At 40.2% G+C, this 17,210-nt stretch overlaps 1 protein-coding gene across 4 annotated transcripts in view; it reads left to right on the top strand.

Annotated features, from left to right (window-relative positions):
- TEC (tec protein tyrosine kinase) overlaps positions 1-17,210 on the top strand; it is a 140,357-nt gene that overhangs the window by 36,192 nt on the left and 86,955 nt on the right. For 3 of the 4 annotated variants that reach the window (XM_074396098.1, XM_003933641.3, XM_074396097.1), the window contains exon 2: positions 12,496-12,681. In XM_074396098.1, the coding sequence (XP_074252199.1) occupies positions 12,544-12,681 (138 nt within the window). In that variant the 5' untranslated portion in view covers positions 12,496-12,543. Of the gene's footprint in view, positions 1-1,872; positions 2,031-12,495; positions 12,682-17,210 lie in introns of all 4 variants that reach the window. The other variant, XM_074396095.1, reaches the window with a different exon arrangement.

The following is a 17,210-nucleotide window of genomic DNA, read 5'->3' as shown; positions in this document are numbered from 1 at the left end:
ATGGTGGCGCGTGCCTGTAATCCCAGCTACTCAGGAGGCTGAGGCAGGAGAATTGCCTGAACCCAGGAGGCAGAGGTTGCAGTGAGCCAAGATTGCGCCATTGCACTCCAGCCTGGGTAACAAGAGCGAAACTCCGTCTCAAAAAAAAAAAAAGGAGGCCATGTAATTTCTAATATAAGATAGAAGTTTACCTGTCTCTCACAAAGTAAGTGAGCTGGTCTACGCTCTGCTCCATTAAATCATTCCAGGATCAGGGCCCATCTTGTTTTTTCTGAGTAATGCTGGGATGCATAAGGGAAGTTGAGTCTGCCCTGTGGGAGGCTGGAAAATGCCCTAAATCCTGGGGAAATAGCTTGTCTTTAAGTTGAAAATGGCCTGGAAGGAGTACATATCACTTCTATCAAGCATCCTTTTGGCATCAGCTTAGTCATATGGCCACAGTCTACTGCAAAGAAGGCTGGGGAATATAAATATATAAATACATGTAAATATAAATATATTCCAGTCTATGTGCAGAAAGAATGGGAAAATGAATTGGTGTGCAGGGGTGTGCGTGGGGGGCTGTGGGTGTGGAGAGAGGTAAGAAGCAGTCTGCCACAGTGTATCTTAATATTTTAGTTATAAAAATTAGTCTAATTTTGATGCCTCTATTGTGTTATTATTATTTGATACTTCTATTGTGTTATTATTATTAACTAGCTAACTTTAAGATCCTTATCTCCCAGTGGCATTGAGTGTGGTTGGAGGGGTTCTCTGACAGCATTTCTTAAAATGCCTAATCTTTGGAAGATTTGATATTTTATTTGCAATTATTGTTGACTGTTGCTTTTCTCATTCAGTGAGAGATGAACAGCAAAGAAGCAGAACCTATGAATGTGGAAGGGATATTGGAGCAGGGCCAAAGTGGTCAGTTGATTAATGGCTGTTTTAATATCTGACAATTTTTGCTTCTCTCTAGAACCACTTAATTATGAATCTCCTGTATAATAAATAAATGTGTTAGATTCTTGGAGGTATTGCACATGGTATCTTTTCTAAAACTTCTTTCTATATCCATTGCTCTGTTTATCTCCTTCTTTCTTATAAGAGTGGAGGCCCTCATTCCCAATCGTAGCCAGTGACCACAGGGAAGACCTGCACTGTGAGACCCGAACCTGTCTTAAAGGAGTTAAATCAATGCCTATACCTGCATACGGACAATAAGAAACAGCTATTCCTAGGCAGCACCTCTTAGTCTGTTTCTAGGTTCACATGTCCTGTAGTTCCAATGCTGTAATCATCTACCCTGTGGTAGTGGACGGAGGTAGGGCATATGGTATCAGGAGAGATGAGAAATCAGCTGGCCTTTTAACTTTTGTCTCAAGAGGACTTCTCTTATCCTCTCTTTGGATGCTATTGGTAGTGAAAGATGAGGGTTTTAACAGCTCTCTTGGTGTTTGGATTCCTCACCTTGTCTAGCTTCAGCAGGTTAGCTGATGAATACTCAAAACTGTATGGCCTGCTGCGTATCAACTGACTGAAAGGAGAAATATGTAAGACTTTAAGAAAATACAGGTTATTACAGGGTGCCTTTATTTAATAGCTCAGAAAGATAGAGGTGTACAGTGTTACTTCATTTTGAGCACTAAAATGTTGCCTAATTCTGGAATAACTCCAATTTATGATGTAAATGGGGAACCTAGAATATACTCTATTTTGATTGAAATCATCCTAGTATTTTTTCTTGTTGTATTTCTGCTATTTAATCTCCTTTTACAAAAGAAAATTGGGGCTTTAAGCTGAGAATATATATATATATATATATATATATATATATATATATATATATATATATATTTTTTTTTTTTTTTTTTTTTTTTTTTTTTGAGACAGAGTCTCATTCTGTCACCAGGCGCCAGGCTGGAGTGCAGTGGCACGACCTTGGCTCACTGCAACCTCCACCTCCCGGGTTCAAGCAATTCTCCTGCCTCAGCCTCCTGAGTAGCTGGGACCACAGGAAGCTGAGAGTATATATTGCAGAAGAGAATGTGGTAAGATTTGTTCTTATATAAGAGCTACCCATTTGGTACTTTTGAATTGAACTATAACCTGATACTGTTGACAAGCACCACAGCATCTGATTTCTCAGATTAAGGTCAGTTTGATGTTTATTTGCACTAAATATCCTAAAATTGCAAACAAATAGTAACTTTGTCATAAACTTGTGATGAAATTGCGAACAGTAACTTTGTCATAAACCTGTGATGAGATGTGAAATAAGGTCACCAGTTCTGATGTAGAAGTTTGTAAACTGAGGGCTTTAATTAACTTCTTTTTTTTTTTTTTTTTTTTTTTTTTGAGACAGAGTTTCGCTCTTGTGACCCAGGCTGGAGTGCAATGGCGCGATCTCGGCTCACCGCAGCCTCCGCCTCCTGGGTTCAGGCAATTCTCCTGCCTCAGCCTCCCGAGTAGCTGGGATTACAGGCACGCGCCACCATGCCCAGCTAATTTTTTGTATTTTTAGTAGAGACGGGGTTTCACCATGTTGACCAGGATGGTCTCGATCTCTTGACCTCGTGATCCGCCCGCCTCGGCCTCCCAAAGTGCTGGCATTACAGGCTTGAGCCACGGCGCCCGGCCTTAATTAACTTTTAATAATACTAGGACATCACCTAATTAGTGAATTATATAATATTGTATTATATAATATTGCTATTAGGTTGAATCGTATAATTTAGTATTAGATTGAATATATAATATTGCTAATTCTGTAGGTAAAATATTGCAGTATATTGGCCAGATATGGCACATAATATAAAACTAAAGCTAATAAGATGAGAATTTTAACAACCTCTAATTACTGTTTGTTTGCTCTTATAAATAATCCGTCCTTTCCCAATTCTGTTATCGGGGCCCTTTTTTTCTTATTTACTATAGTCCATTCCATTATATCATTTGGTAACTCACAGTCACTTTTATTTTCTTCTATCTCTGATTTCCTTTCCCATTTAGCATCTCTGTTCTTTTGACTTAAAATATTATGAAAAATCATATTGACTAGGCTAGGCTGTTCTAGTCATCAGTTATTTTTTTTAAAGTTATTATTCTTTTCTTTCTTTCTTTTCTTTTTTTTTTTTTTGAGACAGTCTCACTCTAGTACCCAGGCTGGAGTGCAGTGGCCTGATCTCGGCTCACTGCAACATCTGCCTCCCAGGTTGAAGCTATTCTCATGCTTTAGCCTTCTTAGTAGCTGGGACTACAGATGTGTGCCACCATGCCTGGCTAATTTTTCTATTTATCAGTAGAGACAAGGTTTCAACATGTTGGCCAGGCTGGTCTTGAACTTCTGGCCACAAATAATCTGCGCATCTCAGCCTCCCAAAGTGCTGGGATTACAGGTGTGAGTCATGGTGGCTGGCCTATTTTCTTTTTTAAATTTTTTAAATTTACAAGTAATAATTGTACATATTTGTGGGTACATAGTGATGTTTTGATACGTAAAATGCATTGCTATGTATGTATTAGATCAGGACAACTGGCATAGCCATAAAAATTATTTGCTTTCAGGCAGAATCTTTCATGACAAAAAAGGTTTTGTTTTTTTTTTTTTTTGAGACGGAGTTTCGCTCTTGTTACCCAGGCTGGAGTGCAATGGCGGGATCTCAGCTCACTGCAACCTCCACCTCCTGGGTTCAGGCAATTCTCCTGCCTCATCCTCCTGAGTAGCTGGGATTACAGGCAAGCGCCACCATGCCCAGCTAATTTTTTGTGTTTTTAGCAGAGACAGGTTTCACCATGTTAACCAGGATGGTCTGGATCTCGACCTCGTGATCCACCCGCCTCGGGCCCCCAAAGTGCTGGGATTACAGGCGAGAGTTGAAAAAGGTTTTAAGATTTGTTGGCTGAAAATTGTTGGACTGTGAAACTATTTGTCAGATATTCAGATTTGCAACACTGTACAGACGGTATAAATTTGGTGGTTTGGGTTTCTCACTGGTGATACAGTGACAGTTTCCGTTGTCTGTGTCAGAATGTTAGTGTTCAAAGGCTAATGTGTTTAAATGTTCAGTCTTTCAGCAGTTAGTCCCCAAGGCAAAGGGAATAGGAATTTTATTTAAAAAAGATGTTCATAATCCTTAGTTTGCAGTGGCTGAGAGAGAAAGCTGGAATCCTGAGGTTTTGTTACATCTTCATTTTAACATTTAGAACATCAAACCTATTATTTCCTCTTTCAGAGAGGACATCTCCCTTCAGTTTCGGTATTGAGAGTTTGGTGTGGCTCTTAGTGATGCCCTGTAAGTCACAGGCTATCTCTATTGAAATCTGGAGATTGAATCCAATTGCACTTAGCAAGCTCCTAAACCAGGAGGCTGGAAGTGGGACCTCATTAAACTTTTTCCTTCAGTTCTACCTTCTTTTCCACTAGGGAGGTTGTATAGTGTAGTTAATAGTATAGGCCCTGCAATTGTATTGCCTGAATTAAAACCTAGCTCTTATTCTTCCTTTGTGACCTGTAAAATGTAGACAGTATTAGTACATACTTCAGAAGGTTGTTGAGAGAATGAAGTGATTTAATACATTGAAAGTGCTTAGTGGTTGGGACAGTGCAAAGTGATAAAAGCTTGATAATGATAATGATAATGATTTTTGTTATTTTTCTGTGTGACTAGCAATTCCATAGGGATACTCCCTGATTCTCCTGTGGTCTGCTTATTCCTCTGGATTTCACTGATCTTATCAAAAGGTCATTACATTGACCACTCAGGACAATGATGTTTACTTGTAGGAAAATCTGCCCTCAGCCTCCTCCCCCATTTTGGTCCAGATTTCATAGCATTTAGCAGGTGTTTCATAGTTTGTAGTTTGGGATTGAAGGCTGTCCTTTTATTTCATTGAAAATGGGATTTTCTTCCTCTGGCTTTTGTGTTTTATTGTTTAGGGCAGAAGAGTAGAACATACACCTTTCTACTGCTATTCTCCAAGGATATTCTGATTCTCAGAGGCAATCATTTTCATTTGTTCAAAGTTTTTCATCCCACTGTATCTTATTAAGCAAAAATTACGGTAAGCCATTGTTTTAGACTGAGCTCCTGCACTAGACCCCAACAACCCAGGCCAAACAGAAATAGAGTCACTCATGCTAAGTGCTACATAATCAAACTGAAGCTTTAAGGGAGCAGGTAGATCCCCAAATAGACCATTTTTTTTTTTTTGTCTGAAAACAGGAGATTACACTCTATGCGAATCAGTGTAATAAGGAAGTACCTTCTGTTTTAATCTTTACCAAAAAAAGTACCTGAAGTAACTTGATGTTACTAATCAGCTTTTTTTTTTTTTCTATTGTTCTGTTTCCTTTTTCCTACCTTACAAAATCCATTGTTCTGCCATTGCCCAGCAGGAGCTCACATATTTTACAGAATTTCTATTCTGACTCATGAACTGTGAGTAAAAGTCGCTTTTACTAAATTTGTTGTCATTTTGTCTCTTGACAGTCTCTAAGTAGCTTTACATTTCTCCTTCTTGCTATTTCAATTGTGTGTATTATTTATTGGCTTCCTCCTCTTCCTCTACCTTTTCCTCCTTCTCCTCCTACTGTCATGGAGGATCTAGCTCTCTTTCATCATGTACTCCCCCACCCACACAGGAGCACACTTCCTGCTCTCACTCCCAATATATTTATATTAGTAGTAAGATTGTTACTATTGTTTACCTCATTATGACGATGTAGTTGTTTTTGGTAGCAGAACTCTGTAGCATACCTGCGATTATTTTTCCTTTTCTAAACAATTTGTTTTCCCTTGAAATTATTTTATTTTTTTAAAGTTGGCTAAATTTTACTAACTTCTTTTTTTTTTTTTTTTTTTTTTTTGAGACGGAGTTTCGCTCTCGTTACCCAGGCTGGAGTGCAATGGCGCGATCTCGGCTCACCGCAACCTCCGCCTCCTGGGTTCAGGCAATTCTCCTGCCTCAGCCTCCTGAGTAGCTGGGATTACAGGCACGCACCACCATGCCCAGCGAATTTTTTGTATTTTTAGTAGAGATGGGGTTTCACCAAGTTGACCAGGGTGGTCTCGATCTCTTGACCTTGTGATCCACCCGCCTCGGCCTCCCAAAGTGCTGGGATTACAGGCTTGAGCCACCGCTCCCGGCCTTACTAACTTCTTATAACTCTTCTCCACATACATTAAGTTTCGTCTCCTAGAAGAAGCGTTTCATCTCCTTACTTGATCCAGTTTGGACTGGTTGTACTCTCGGCCGGCCGCTCGGTGTCACTCATTTTGGGATTTCCCTTCATCATCATGTATTGGGGGAGGGGTCCCTTTACCTCTTTCTTATGTTGGAATGCTTGTTTTCTAAATTCTTGTGGTTTTTGCTTTTCTGGCTTCCTGCTTTGTTTTGGTATTTTGGCTACATCCCCAAGTAGCTTTTTGAGAAAGGTGAACAAGCCGTAGAATTGTTAAAGCCTTGCGGGTATTTGAAAAATGTCTTACTTCATTGGCACTTTGGCTGAGTATAGAATTTTTGATTAGAAATCACTGTCTTTATGAGTTTTTCTTCATTGTTTTCTACTCTCTGGCATTACTCTCGATGATTACCATTCTGAATTTCAATCCTTTCTATGAAACTCACATTTGAGCTTGCTGAATATTTTGCTAATCCCCATAGTTGTGAAATTTTACAAGCGGTGCCTTAATTTGATTGTATTTCAGTCTAAAAATAACCTTAAGTTTGGGGAAGTTTTCCTAAAATGTTTCTTTGATTGGTTTCTCACTCCGTGTTCTTTGCTTTCTTTTTCTGGAACTTCTGTTTTTAGACACTGAACTTTCTGGTTGAATTCTAGAATTTTGTTATATTTTCTGTTTCTTAATTTTTTAATTTTTTTATTTTTTTGCTTTGTTTTTTTGAAAGACTTTTTCCACTTTTTGTCCTGACTTTTCTGTTGAGTTTTTCATTTCTGCTATTTTATTTTTGATTTTCTAATAGCTCCTCTTTTTTTTTTGGTTCTCTGTGTCTTAGTTTGGCTGTATCGTGACCTTGTGTCATGCATGTATATTCCCTTAATTCTTTGATTTCATTTTTTAACATTTTCTTTTTTTTTCTGTACAACTTTTGTTTCTTCCAACTTACTTTTTTTGCATTTATTCTTTGACCTTGGATTCATATTAGAATTTTTCCTCAAATGTCTGGTGACCCTTGTCTTTCTCTCATTTATCAGGGTGGGACTTTTTTAAAAAGTCAGTTGAGCGGGGCGTGGTCATGTGTGCCTGTAGTTTCAACTACCTGGGGAGGCTGAGGCAGGAGGTTTGCTTGTGCTCAGGAATTTGAGTCCAGCCTGGGCAACATGGCCAGACCTCATCTTTAAAAAAAAAAAAAAAATGAAAAAAGTGTCCATTGGAAGCTTTGTGCATGCTATTAGGCCTTGCTGACTGTGGGCTTAACTATAGGGGTAATCTGGCTGTGTCATTTCTTTGGGGACTGTGTCTTCAAGACTTTTCCCTTAGTCCAGTCCTGATGTCCTGGAGCCAGGTGGGAGAAGAGAGCTGAGTGGCCTCATCATTGCTATGTACACTTACACACTTTCGCTTAAGCTTCTCCTTTTCATGTGGTACTCCCAGCCAAAAGTATACTTAGCCTCTCCCAGGACAGAGACCCTGTGTTTTATGGTCTTCAGAAATAAACCTCTAGTTTTCTCCCAGGATTGAGGAGGGTTAGTCACCTAGATCTATGGCATGGAAGAGGAGAGGATCAGGGACTTTGTTTCTTAAGCAGATTTGTCAACAATTCTTTTGCTTTAATTCCTTCTTTGTCACCACTTCTAGAGATACCATGTTCTGCTGATTCTTGAGCCATTTGGAAGTTTTGCAGAAGTAATTGGGTTGTTTCCAGGCTTCCCATCAGCGGGCCTGCCACATATTTATTTGTTTTCTAGTTTCCAAAATTCTGTTGTTTTCTTTCTTGCTTTCCATTTCCTTGACAGTTAGTTCCTTAACAACAGCAACATAACTGTTTTCAATGGAATTTCAGGAAGGAGCCAACACTCCATCTTTAGCTGGAAGTCTTTTCCTTCATTTATCTTTCTCTGAACTTTAGTAGTTTTCTTTAGCCAGGACTTCCCATTGGCCAAGGAATTATAACAACAGTGGAGAACTTTAATTGCATGGGGTAGAAGGGTAGGGAGAGCCCGTAGATAGAAACCAGGAGACTTTTTTCTGGTCTTGACTTGTGTGACCTTAAGTAAGCCATTTAACTTTTCTGAACCTCAGTTTCTTGAGGGAGCTAGATTAGATGGTGACTGAGATTCTTTTCAGCTTAAATGGTATGATTCTGTATAAGACTAGTAATTACGCATGTAAGTCAAATAAGGTGATTTTATTTTATTTTTTGAGACAGGGTCTCGCTCTGTCACTCAGACTGGAGTGCAATGGCATGGTCTTGACTCATTGTAACTTCTGTCTCCCGGGGTCAAATGATTCTCCTGCCTCAGCCTCCCAAGTAGCTGGGACTACAGGCACCCACCGCCTTACCCAGCTGGTTTTTGTATTTTTAATAGAGATGGGGTTTCACCATGTTGGCCAGCTGACCTCAAGTGATCCACCTGCCTTGACCTCCCAAAGTGCTGGGATTACAGGTGCGAGCCACCACGCCCAGACAGATAACATTTTTTTCCCCAGGACATTCAACATGAATGTTTTTTTCTGCCCCTGATGTTGAGACCTTTTGCTTCTAGAACGGCATATAAGTCCCACCCCATTTATCCTCGTGGGGCTTCCAAAAGTCTGCCGTCCATTTGTTAACAACGGTATTGCTCACTGTGTTGGAAGCTACATGTTTGCCCATGGTCCGTTTACGAGAGCATTGCTTGCTCTTCCCTGGTATCCATACTTATAAGTAGTCAGTTTCACCCTTGAAAATGTGTTGCACAAAGATGAAAAGACAATTTCCAAAGAAGGGTATCTGCATTCTGACAGTTTCTTAGGAAAGCAGATGAAGTGTCAAAATTTTAATATGGAATAGGGAAGACCAACTTAGACGCAAAAGGGGCAAGAGCTTTCCTGTGACTCCTCAGCTTAGAGTGGCTATTGGGTTAATGAGTTCTGTGATTCAGCTGGTTACTGAGAGGCTGCTATAGACACCAGGAGTGGTAGGAAGAGATGCGGAGCCCAGTGTCTTCCTTTAATATAGTGGCTCTCAGTTCTACCTGTACATGAAATCATGATGCCCAGCGCTCCACCCAAGACCAACTGAATAAAAAAATCTGGAAGTGGAGCCTAGACATCTGTATTAAAATGAAATTCCCTAGGTGATTCTAATGTATACGGAAGGTTGAGAATCATTCCTTAATAGCTAAATGAGAATTAAAAATGTGTACATTAATTGCTGTAGACATATATGATTAGTTCTATGATGAGTGATAGAAATTATGGCACAGGAGTTGGAAGGTTTTTAATTAATTGAAGTCAGCTTAGGGTGACTGCATTAAGGAGATGAATTTTGAGTTAGTATAGTTTTAATAGGTGGAAGGCAGAGAGTCCACTAGACCAGGAGATAAATGCTGTGAGAGGAATCTCTGGAGATTTGAAAGTCTTTTTTTTCTTTTTTTAAAAATTTCTCCTAATGCTATCCCTCACCTAGCCACCCCCTGACAGGCCCCAGTGTGTGATGTTCCCCTCCGTGTGTCCATGTGTTCTCGTTGTTCAACACCCACTTATGAGTGAGAACATGTAGTATTTGGTTTTCTGTTCTTTTGTCAGTTTGCTGAGAATGATGGTTTCCAGATTCATCCATGTCCCTGCAAAGAACATGAACTCATCCTTTTTAATAACTACATAGTATTTCACAGTGTGTATGTGCCATATTTTCTTTTTCTAGTCTATCATTGATGAGCATTTAGGTCGGTTCCAAGTCTTTGCTATTGTGAACAGTGCTGCAATAAACATACGTGTGCATGTGTCTTTATAGTAGAATAATTTATAATCCTTTGGATATAAATCCAGTAATGGGCTTTCTGGGTCAAATGGTATTTCTGGTTCTAGATACTTGAGGAATTGCCACATTGTCTTCCACAGTGGTTGAACTAATTTACACTCTCATCAATAGTATAAAAGCTTTCTATTCTCCACATCCTCTCCAGCATCCGTTGTTTCCTGACTTTTTAATGATCACCATTCTAACTGGAATGAAGTGCTATCTCCTTGTGGTTTTGATTTGCATTTCTCTAATGACCAGTGATGATGTGCTTTTTTTTCATATGTTTGTTGGCTGCTAGAAGACTATTTTGATTGGAATGCGGTGGAAGTAAAGATGGGATGGTAGGCTGTGGCCAGAATGTGGTCAGTCTCTAGTGTCAGACTAAGGAATTTTGGCTTTACTCTGTAGGTGATGGGAAGGCATTAAGAATTTCTGATGAGTAAAATGGCGATGCTGAATCTTTGAAGACTGATCCAATGGGAGTGATGGATAGATAGGCAGTTTGAATAAAAGGAGGTAAGAGCTTAAGGAAATGAAGACTAGTTGGGGAGTGACTGTCATTGTCCAGATGCAAGGTCATAATGCCCTGAGCTAGAAAAACAGCCATGGAATTAAAAATGATGATAAACATTTGTGTAGTGTTTTCATCAGTTCTTTCCTATAGTTCGTTCAAACCTCACACTGACCTTATGGTCTTTCCTTCCATACTTTATAAATGAGGGGACTAATGTTCAGAGTGAAGCTGTTGTCAAGGAGGCTTACAGAAAATGGAGGGGCCTGACTGGACGATGACCAAGCCGTAATAGGAAATTGAAGGGTGCATTGGAGATGTGGAATTGTATGTGAAGACGGTAGATTTCCTCAGTTGCTAACCCTGTCCAGTCACCAGCCATGTTGTCAGAGAGCTATTTAATGCTGTTCATGTGACTCTTCTCGCCTCTGTCCTTTAATATGCAGTTACTTATTTATTTATTTATTTTGAGACAATTTTGCTCTTGTTGCCCAGGTTGGAGTGCAGTGGCGTAATCTCGGCTCACTGCAACTGCTGAGCCAGGATTCAAGTGATTCTCCTGTCTCAGCCTCCCCGGTAGCTGGGACTACAGGCACCTGCCACCACACCCAGCTAATTTTTTGTATTTTTAGTAGAGATGTGTTTTCACCATATTGGCCAGGCTGGTCTTGAACTCCTGACCTCGTGATCCACCCACCTCGGCCTTCCAAAGTGCTGGGATTACAGGCCTGAGCCACTGCACCTGGCCTATTTCTTTTATTTATTTTTGAGACAAAGTCTTGCTCTGTCACCCAAGCTGGAGTACAGTGGCTCAATGTGGCTCCCTCTAGCCTCCGCCTCGCAGGTTCAAGTGATTCCCCTGCCTCAGCCTCCCAAGTATTTGGGATTACAGGTGTGTGCCACCATGCCCAGCTAATTTTTGTCATTTTAGTAGAGACGAGGTTTTGCTATGTTGGCCAGGCTGCTCTTGAACTCCTCACCTCAACTGGTCTGCCCAAAGTGCTGAAATAATAGGCATGAGCCACTGTGCCTGGCCAGTTACTTCTTTGCTTTTTATTTTCTTGTTTTTCTGAAAAGGATTTTATTTCTCCTTTGCTTGTGAAGCTTAGGTTGGTCAGACAGAAAATTCTGAGATGGAAATTCTTTTTTTTAAATCGTACTTTAGGTTCTGGGGTACATGTGCAGATCATACAGGATTGTATTTCTTTAAAGGTACAGTGGAGGCAAAAGAAGGAGAGGCTGTTGCTAATTCAACTTGTCTCAAATATAAATTTTCAGGTCTTTTTTGAGTGTCTTTGGGTTTTCAGATAGTTAAATTGTGTTGAATTTTAAGAGGCTTAGACTAGGTATAGATTGTCTGGAGTTGTAGGGCTGAGGATTTCCTCATCCAGATGGACTCTGCCCTGAGCAGGTTAGCTATGGCTGGTGGGTTTCCATTTCTCTTTTGATGGAGACAGGAGCCATAGGGAAGAAAACTCTGGAGCATGGTAGTGTAGACACTAGAGAACATCCCTGTGGCACTGGTAACGAGGATGCTTCATTGAGATGACACCCATATCAGAGCTGGAGTATGAATTATACCCACCACCATGCTAATTCATTTTGTTCTTTAGTCTGCTGTGTCTGTAAGGTCATCTGTTTTGTGTACCAAGATCCTGCAGCAATTCAAATATCAGTATAAATCAGCCACAAAGGTGACAAAATGTGCTTTTCCATCTGAGATACTTGTTCCTTGCGATCAAATAGTAGGAGTGCACCAGAAAGCTAAGGAAGGGTGAGAGGTACATAGGAATGAATCATCATTATGAAGAACCTTGATTAGACTTTCTCATGAAATGATGAGACATGGAAGAACAGGATGGAGACGGGAAAAGGTGAGGCGGTTGAATTCTTGTGCCCCAGGCGTTCTCAATTTGGGCACAGAGATCAACACTCATCTGCTACAGCAGGGGTGAGGGTGAAGCTGATTTTGGTAATTTGAAATGGCAACATCTATGGAAAATTAAACTGTCCCATTTTAACTTTTTTCCCTGTAGAATACTGGGATCTTCAGTGGCAGAAGAAGGAGTCATCAGAAGATCGAGATGAGTTTTAACACTATTTTGGAGGAGATTCTTATTAAAAGGTCACAGCAGAAAAAGAAGACATCACCCTTAAACTACAAAGAGCGACTTTTCGTACTTACAAAATCCATGCTAACCTACTATGAGGGTCGGGCAGAGGTAGGAGACCATCACAATTTACTTTGCTGCTTTCTGTGCTGATAAGTATTTTATAATACTGCCTCTCTCTCCAATCTTATTGAAAATGCTTTGGGTTAATGAAGTAATGATTTATTATCATTTGGATGTGAAAGATGAAGTTTAGAATATGGATAGAAATTATTAACAAATCTGTTATAATTATAGGTTTAGTATAATTAAGCTACTGAATTAATCTATTAGATGACATTACTTTTAGATCTTCATGGAATTCATAAGGTATATTGTATATATATGGCTCTCTCCTGTAAACTACCTATTATGTGTCAAAATCTTCTTTAGCAAGTATAAATCGTATCCATGTTCAATGCTTTATATGAATAAATCTTCATTATTAAGTAGAATTTACTTAAAACTGGTTAGTTATTTGGTGGACACAACAGGTCATCAAAGTTGACCTAAAGCAGAATTTATAAACATTCTTTTTGTGTGTATGTGTGTGTGTGTGATAAGCAGCTACTACAAAAGTTCCCTTGACGACAGCAGGGAGAAGCAGCTCACTAACAAACGTGGCATGGGTGAAGGTGTGGTTCGCACACATCTGGTTTGGTGGCTTTAGCTTTTCCTTCCACTGCTAGAATGAGGCCTGTAAATGTGTGGTCACCTCTGGCTCTTTTGCTCTTGACATGTTGGGTATGGCATTTGCTAGTACTGCCATGTACTGACATCTCTGCTAGAAATATCCTTGGGATCCAGGGACTGACTGGAAACTGGGTTGCCCTTGGTTAACTTTTTTTTTTTTTTTTTTGAGGCAGAGCCTTGCTCTGTTGCCCAGGCTGGAGTGCAGTGGCACAATCTTGGCTCATAGCAACCTCCACCTCCCGGGTTCAAGCAGTTCTCCTGTCTCAGCCTCCCGAGTAGCTGGGATTACAGGTGTGTGCCATCACTTCCTGCTCATTTTTGTGTTTTTAGTAGAGATGGGGTTTTACCGTATTGGCCGGGCTGGTCTTGAACCCCTGATCTCAAGTGATCTACCCACCTGGGTCAAACTGGTAGGATCACAGGCATGTGAGCTACCACACCTGGCCCTGGTTTAGTTTTAATTCTGCTTTTTTTTTTTCTAGAGTACCTTCCTCAGAAGTTGATATAGTTGTATCTATTTTCCTCCCACTGGTTTCTCTGTGGTTTGGTTTTCCCCAATTTACATAGAATGGCATTGTGTCTCAGGATGGTCCTCAACGATTTATTTCTGCTGTGGCTCATCATTGTGACCTGTGGTATTCCACAGGTTCATGTAATTAAGGACCATACTCCTTTATCCTTAAGTCCCCAAATGCTGAAAACCAAAACCTCAAAACTCTTAGTTACAAAGCCTGTGTGTGTTTTTGTATCTGTATGTGTGTATGTGTGCAGAAATATTAATGTATTTAATTACGTGGAGCTGCCCTAGTCCCTGCTGGGACTATTATTTAACATATGGTATATGTGCTATATTTCCTTTTTAAACCGAAAAATTAAAAATTTAGACAAGGACCATTAGCAGAAATGTGAATTATTTTGAAACCTAAAACAAACTTTAAAGGAAACATTAACACATTTTTGTTGTATGGTAATAATTTGTTATAATTTGATTTTAATATACAGTTGACCCTTGAACAATGCAGGATTAGGAACACCCAGCCTTGTGCAGTCAAAAATCTGCATATAACTTTTGACTCCCCCCAAACTTAACTACTAATAGCCTACTGTTGACTGGAAGTCTTACTGATGACATAGATGGTACATTACCATATATTTGGCTTGTTATATATAGTATATACTGTATTCTTACAATAAGGTAAGCTAGAGAAAACAAAATATTATTAAGATACTCCTACAAAAGAGAAAATTTACTATTTATTAAGGGGAAGTGGATCATCATATAAGTCTTGTTTCTTGTCGTCTTCACATTGAATAGGCTGAGAGGAGGAAGAGGAGGGGTTGGCTTTGCTGTCTTAGGGGTGGCAGAGGTGGAAGAGGCAGAGGAGGTAGACGGGGAAGCAGGAGAGGGAGGCACACTCTGTGACTTTTACTGAGAGAAAAATCCCTCTATAAACAGACCCACGCAGTTCAACCCCATGTTGTTTAAGGGTGCACTGCAGTAAGTCTAAGAAAATAAGTGCTGCCGGACGTGGTGGCTCAAGCCTGTAATCCCAGCACTTTGGGACGCTGAGGCGGGTGGATCACAAGGTCAAGAGATCGAGATCATCCTGGTCAACATGGTGAAACCCCGTCTCTACTAAAAATACAAAAAATTAGCTGGGCATGGTGGCGCGTGCCTGTAATCCCAGCTACTCAGGAGGCTGAGGCAGGAGAATTGCCTGAACCCAGGAGGCGGAGGTTGCGGTGAGCCGAGATCGCGCCATTGCACTCCAGCCTGGGTAACAAGAGTGAAACTCCGTTTAAAAAAAAAAAAAAAAAAAAAAGAAAATAAGTGAAAGTGATAAAATGCAATTTTTTTTACTAATCAAAAAAGTCTCAGAAACTGTCATTGTTTGCTTCACAGTATGGGCAGATACCATTGAAATACATTGCAATTGCGAACTCACTTTGAAGAAGATAAACATGTCAAGTTTAAAGTACCCCTTTTGCTTTAGCTTAAGGAGAAAGAGGACAAAAATGGCATCCCTCTTCCTTCTGAACCTGGCTCACCATCTTGCCCTGGAACAGCTTCAGCCACCCTGAGAACCAGAAAGGACAGAATGAGGAGGTAGTCATGGCACAGAAACACCCAGCCTTTAACACTTCCTGGCAGAGCTCACCTCCTTTCCGGCTGCTGCTGCCTGGCCCAGAGAGCTGAGTCCTGTTACTTATTCCTGCCTTCACCCCCACTCCTCTCATGAGCTGGCCATTTTCATCCCTTGTGGTTTCTTGTCTCATGGACCAACATTCACTGGCGTACTTGTGACCTATGGCTTGAAACGTGGTCACAGATTTGTTGGCCTCTCATAGTGAAATAATTGTCAATAGCAAAAAAAAAAAAAAAAAAAAAAAAATCAGGCTTCTTAAAATAATAAAACTTTTGACAGTGCTGAGCTAAATTCCCTAACAACTCTCTGCCTGGCTTCTAGGCATGGCCAGCAACACCCTGTTTCCTCTGTGTTTGCGCTAGTATGCTCAGTTCACTGTTTGCTGTGGATGAATCTTCTCATTTCCATCTCCCTATCCCTGAAAGCTGCGATTCAAAAAAGGATATGAGGGCTGGGCAAGGTGGCTGACACCTATAATTCCAGCACTTTGGGAGGCTCAGGTGGGTGGATCACTTGAAGTCAGGAGTTCGAGACCAGCCTGGCCAACATAGTGAAACCCCACCTCTACTAAACATACAAAAAAATTAGCTGGGCATGTTGGTGGCACGTGCTTGTAATACCAGCTACTCAGGAGGCTGAAGCAGGAGAAATGCTTGAACCCGGGAGACAGCGGTTGCAGTGAGCTGAGATTGTGCCACTGCACTTCAACCTGGGCAATAGAGCAGGACTCCATCTATAAAAGGAAAGAAGGAAAGAAAGAAAAAAGGATGTGATATGAGTAATCTGTGCAAATCAACAGGTTTTTAAAAATAATATTTTGTTAAAAAATATGACTCTAGAAGTAAATTAGAACCACAGGGGCCATTTGGGAATAAAATAAATAGCCCTAGAGATATTTATTTTCATTGTTTATAGTTCTCCTGTTTTCAGTAGAACAACAATGAGGAGGCTGTTGATTGATCTAGTAGCTATGATTTGTAGTTTATTCGTGGCCCCAAGTGCCACTACTACTCTGTTAAAACTCTCAGTTCATAATGTCAGACAGGAGACATCTCTCTTCTTATTCTGCAACATGATGACAGTAAGCTTTTCTTGAAATTCTTCCTGTTACATAATAAACCTTAATGGGCTTTTTTGAAATATGCTGAGAAATCCTATTCTAGATGAAAAGAAATTCAGTCAGACCATTTCCTCAATTTCCTCAAAGTCTAATTTTGTAAAACTTGTATTTCAATTTCCGCTGTGGGTCATTCTTTACTTTGTCTTCCTTTCTCTATGCTAGTTAGTTAATTGACTTATGGTAGTTAGTTAATTCTGCATTTTCCAGTGAACTGAAAAAAGATCTTCTGGCAGTTTATATTATTTAATCCTATTCAAAATAACACAGAGCAAAGGACACTGGAGGTTTCATAAGTGACGTTGCTTTCTAGTCAGGAGGCTAAATGACACAGGGGACAGACCACCTGATGTTTCAGTGGAAGCTCCATGGGATAATGAGATGGGAGCCAGGGAGGGGCAGCGCTGGAGTTTGGTCAGGAAAAAGATCTACAAATAATGGTAAGAAACATGAGGAATAGATTTCTATAGGTTGAGATGCTGAATTTAAAAAATTGTAGTATGTTAATTTGCAACTATTGTTAGTGAAGAAATCAGGAATTTTTAGAGTTGGACTTTGGAACTCTTCATTTGGTTGGCTTGTTGTCTGTTACACTGCCCCAGTATGGAAGCTGGCAGAAAACTTACAACGTTGAGGGAATTGGG

This window comes from Saimiri boliviensis, chromosome 3 (assembly GCF_048565385.1).
Source record: "Saimiri boliviensis isolate mSaiBol1 chromosome 3, mSaiBol1.pri, whole genome shotgun sequence".
Lineage (NCBI taxonomy): Eukaryota > Metazoa > Chordata > Mammalia > Primates > Cebidae > Saimiri > Saimiri boliviensis.
The sequence above is the reverse complement of the archived record's forward strand: the minus strand, read 5'-3'. Positions and strand labels throughout refer to the sequence as shown.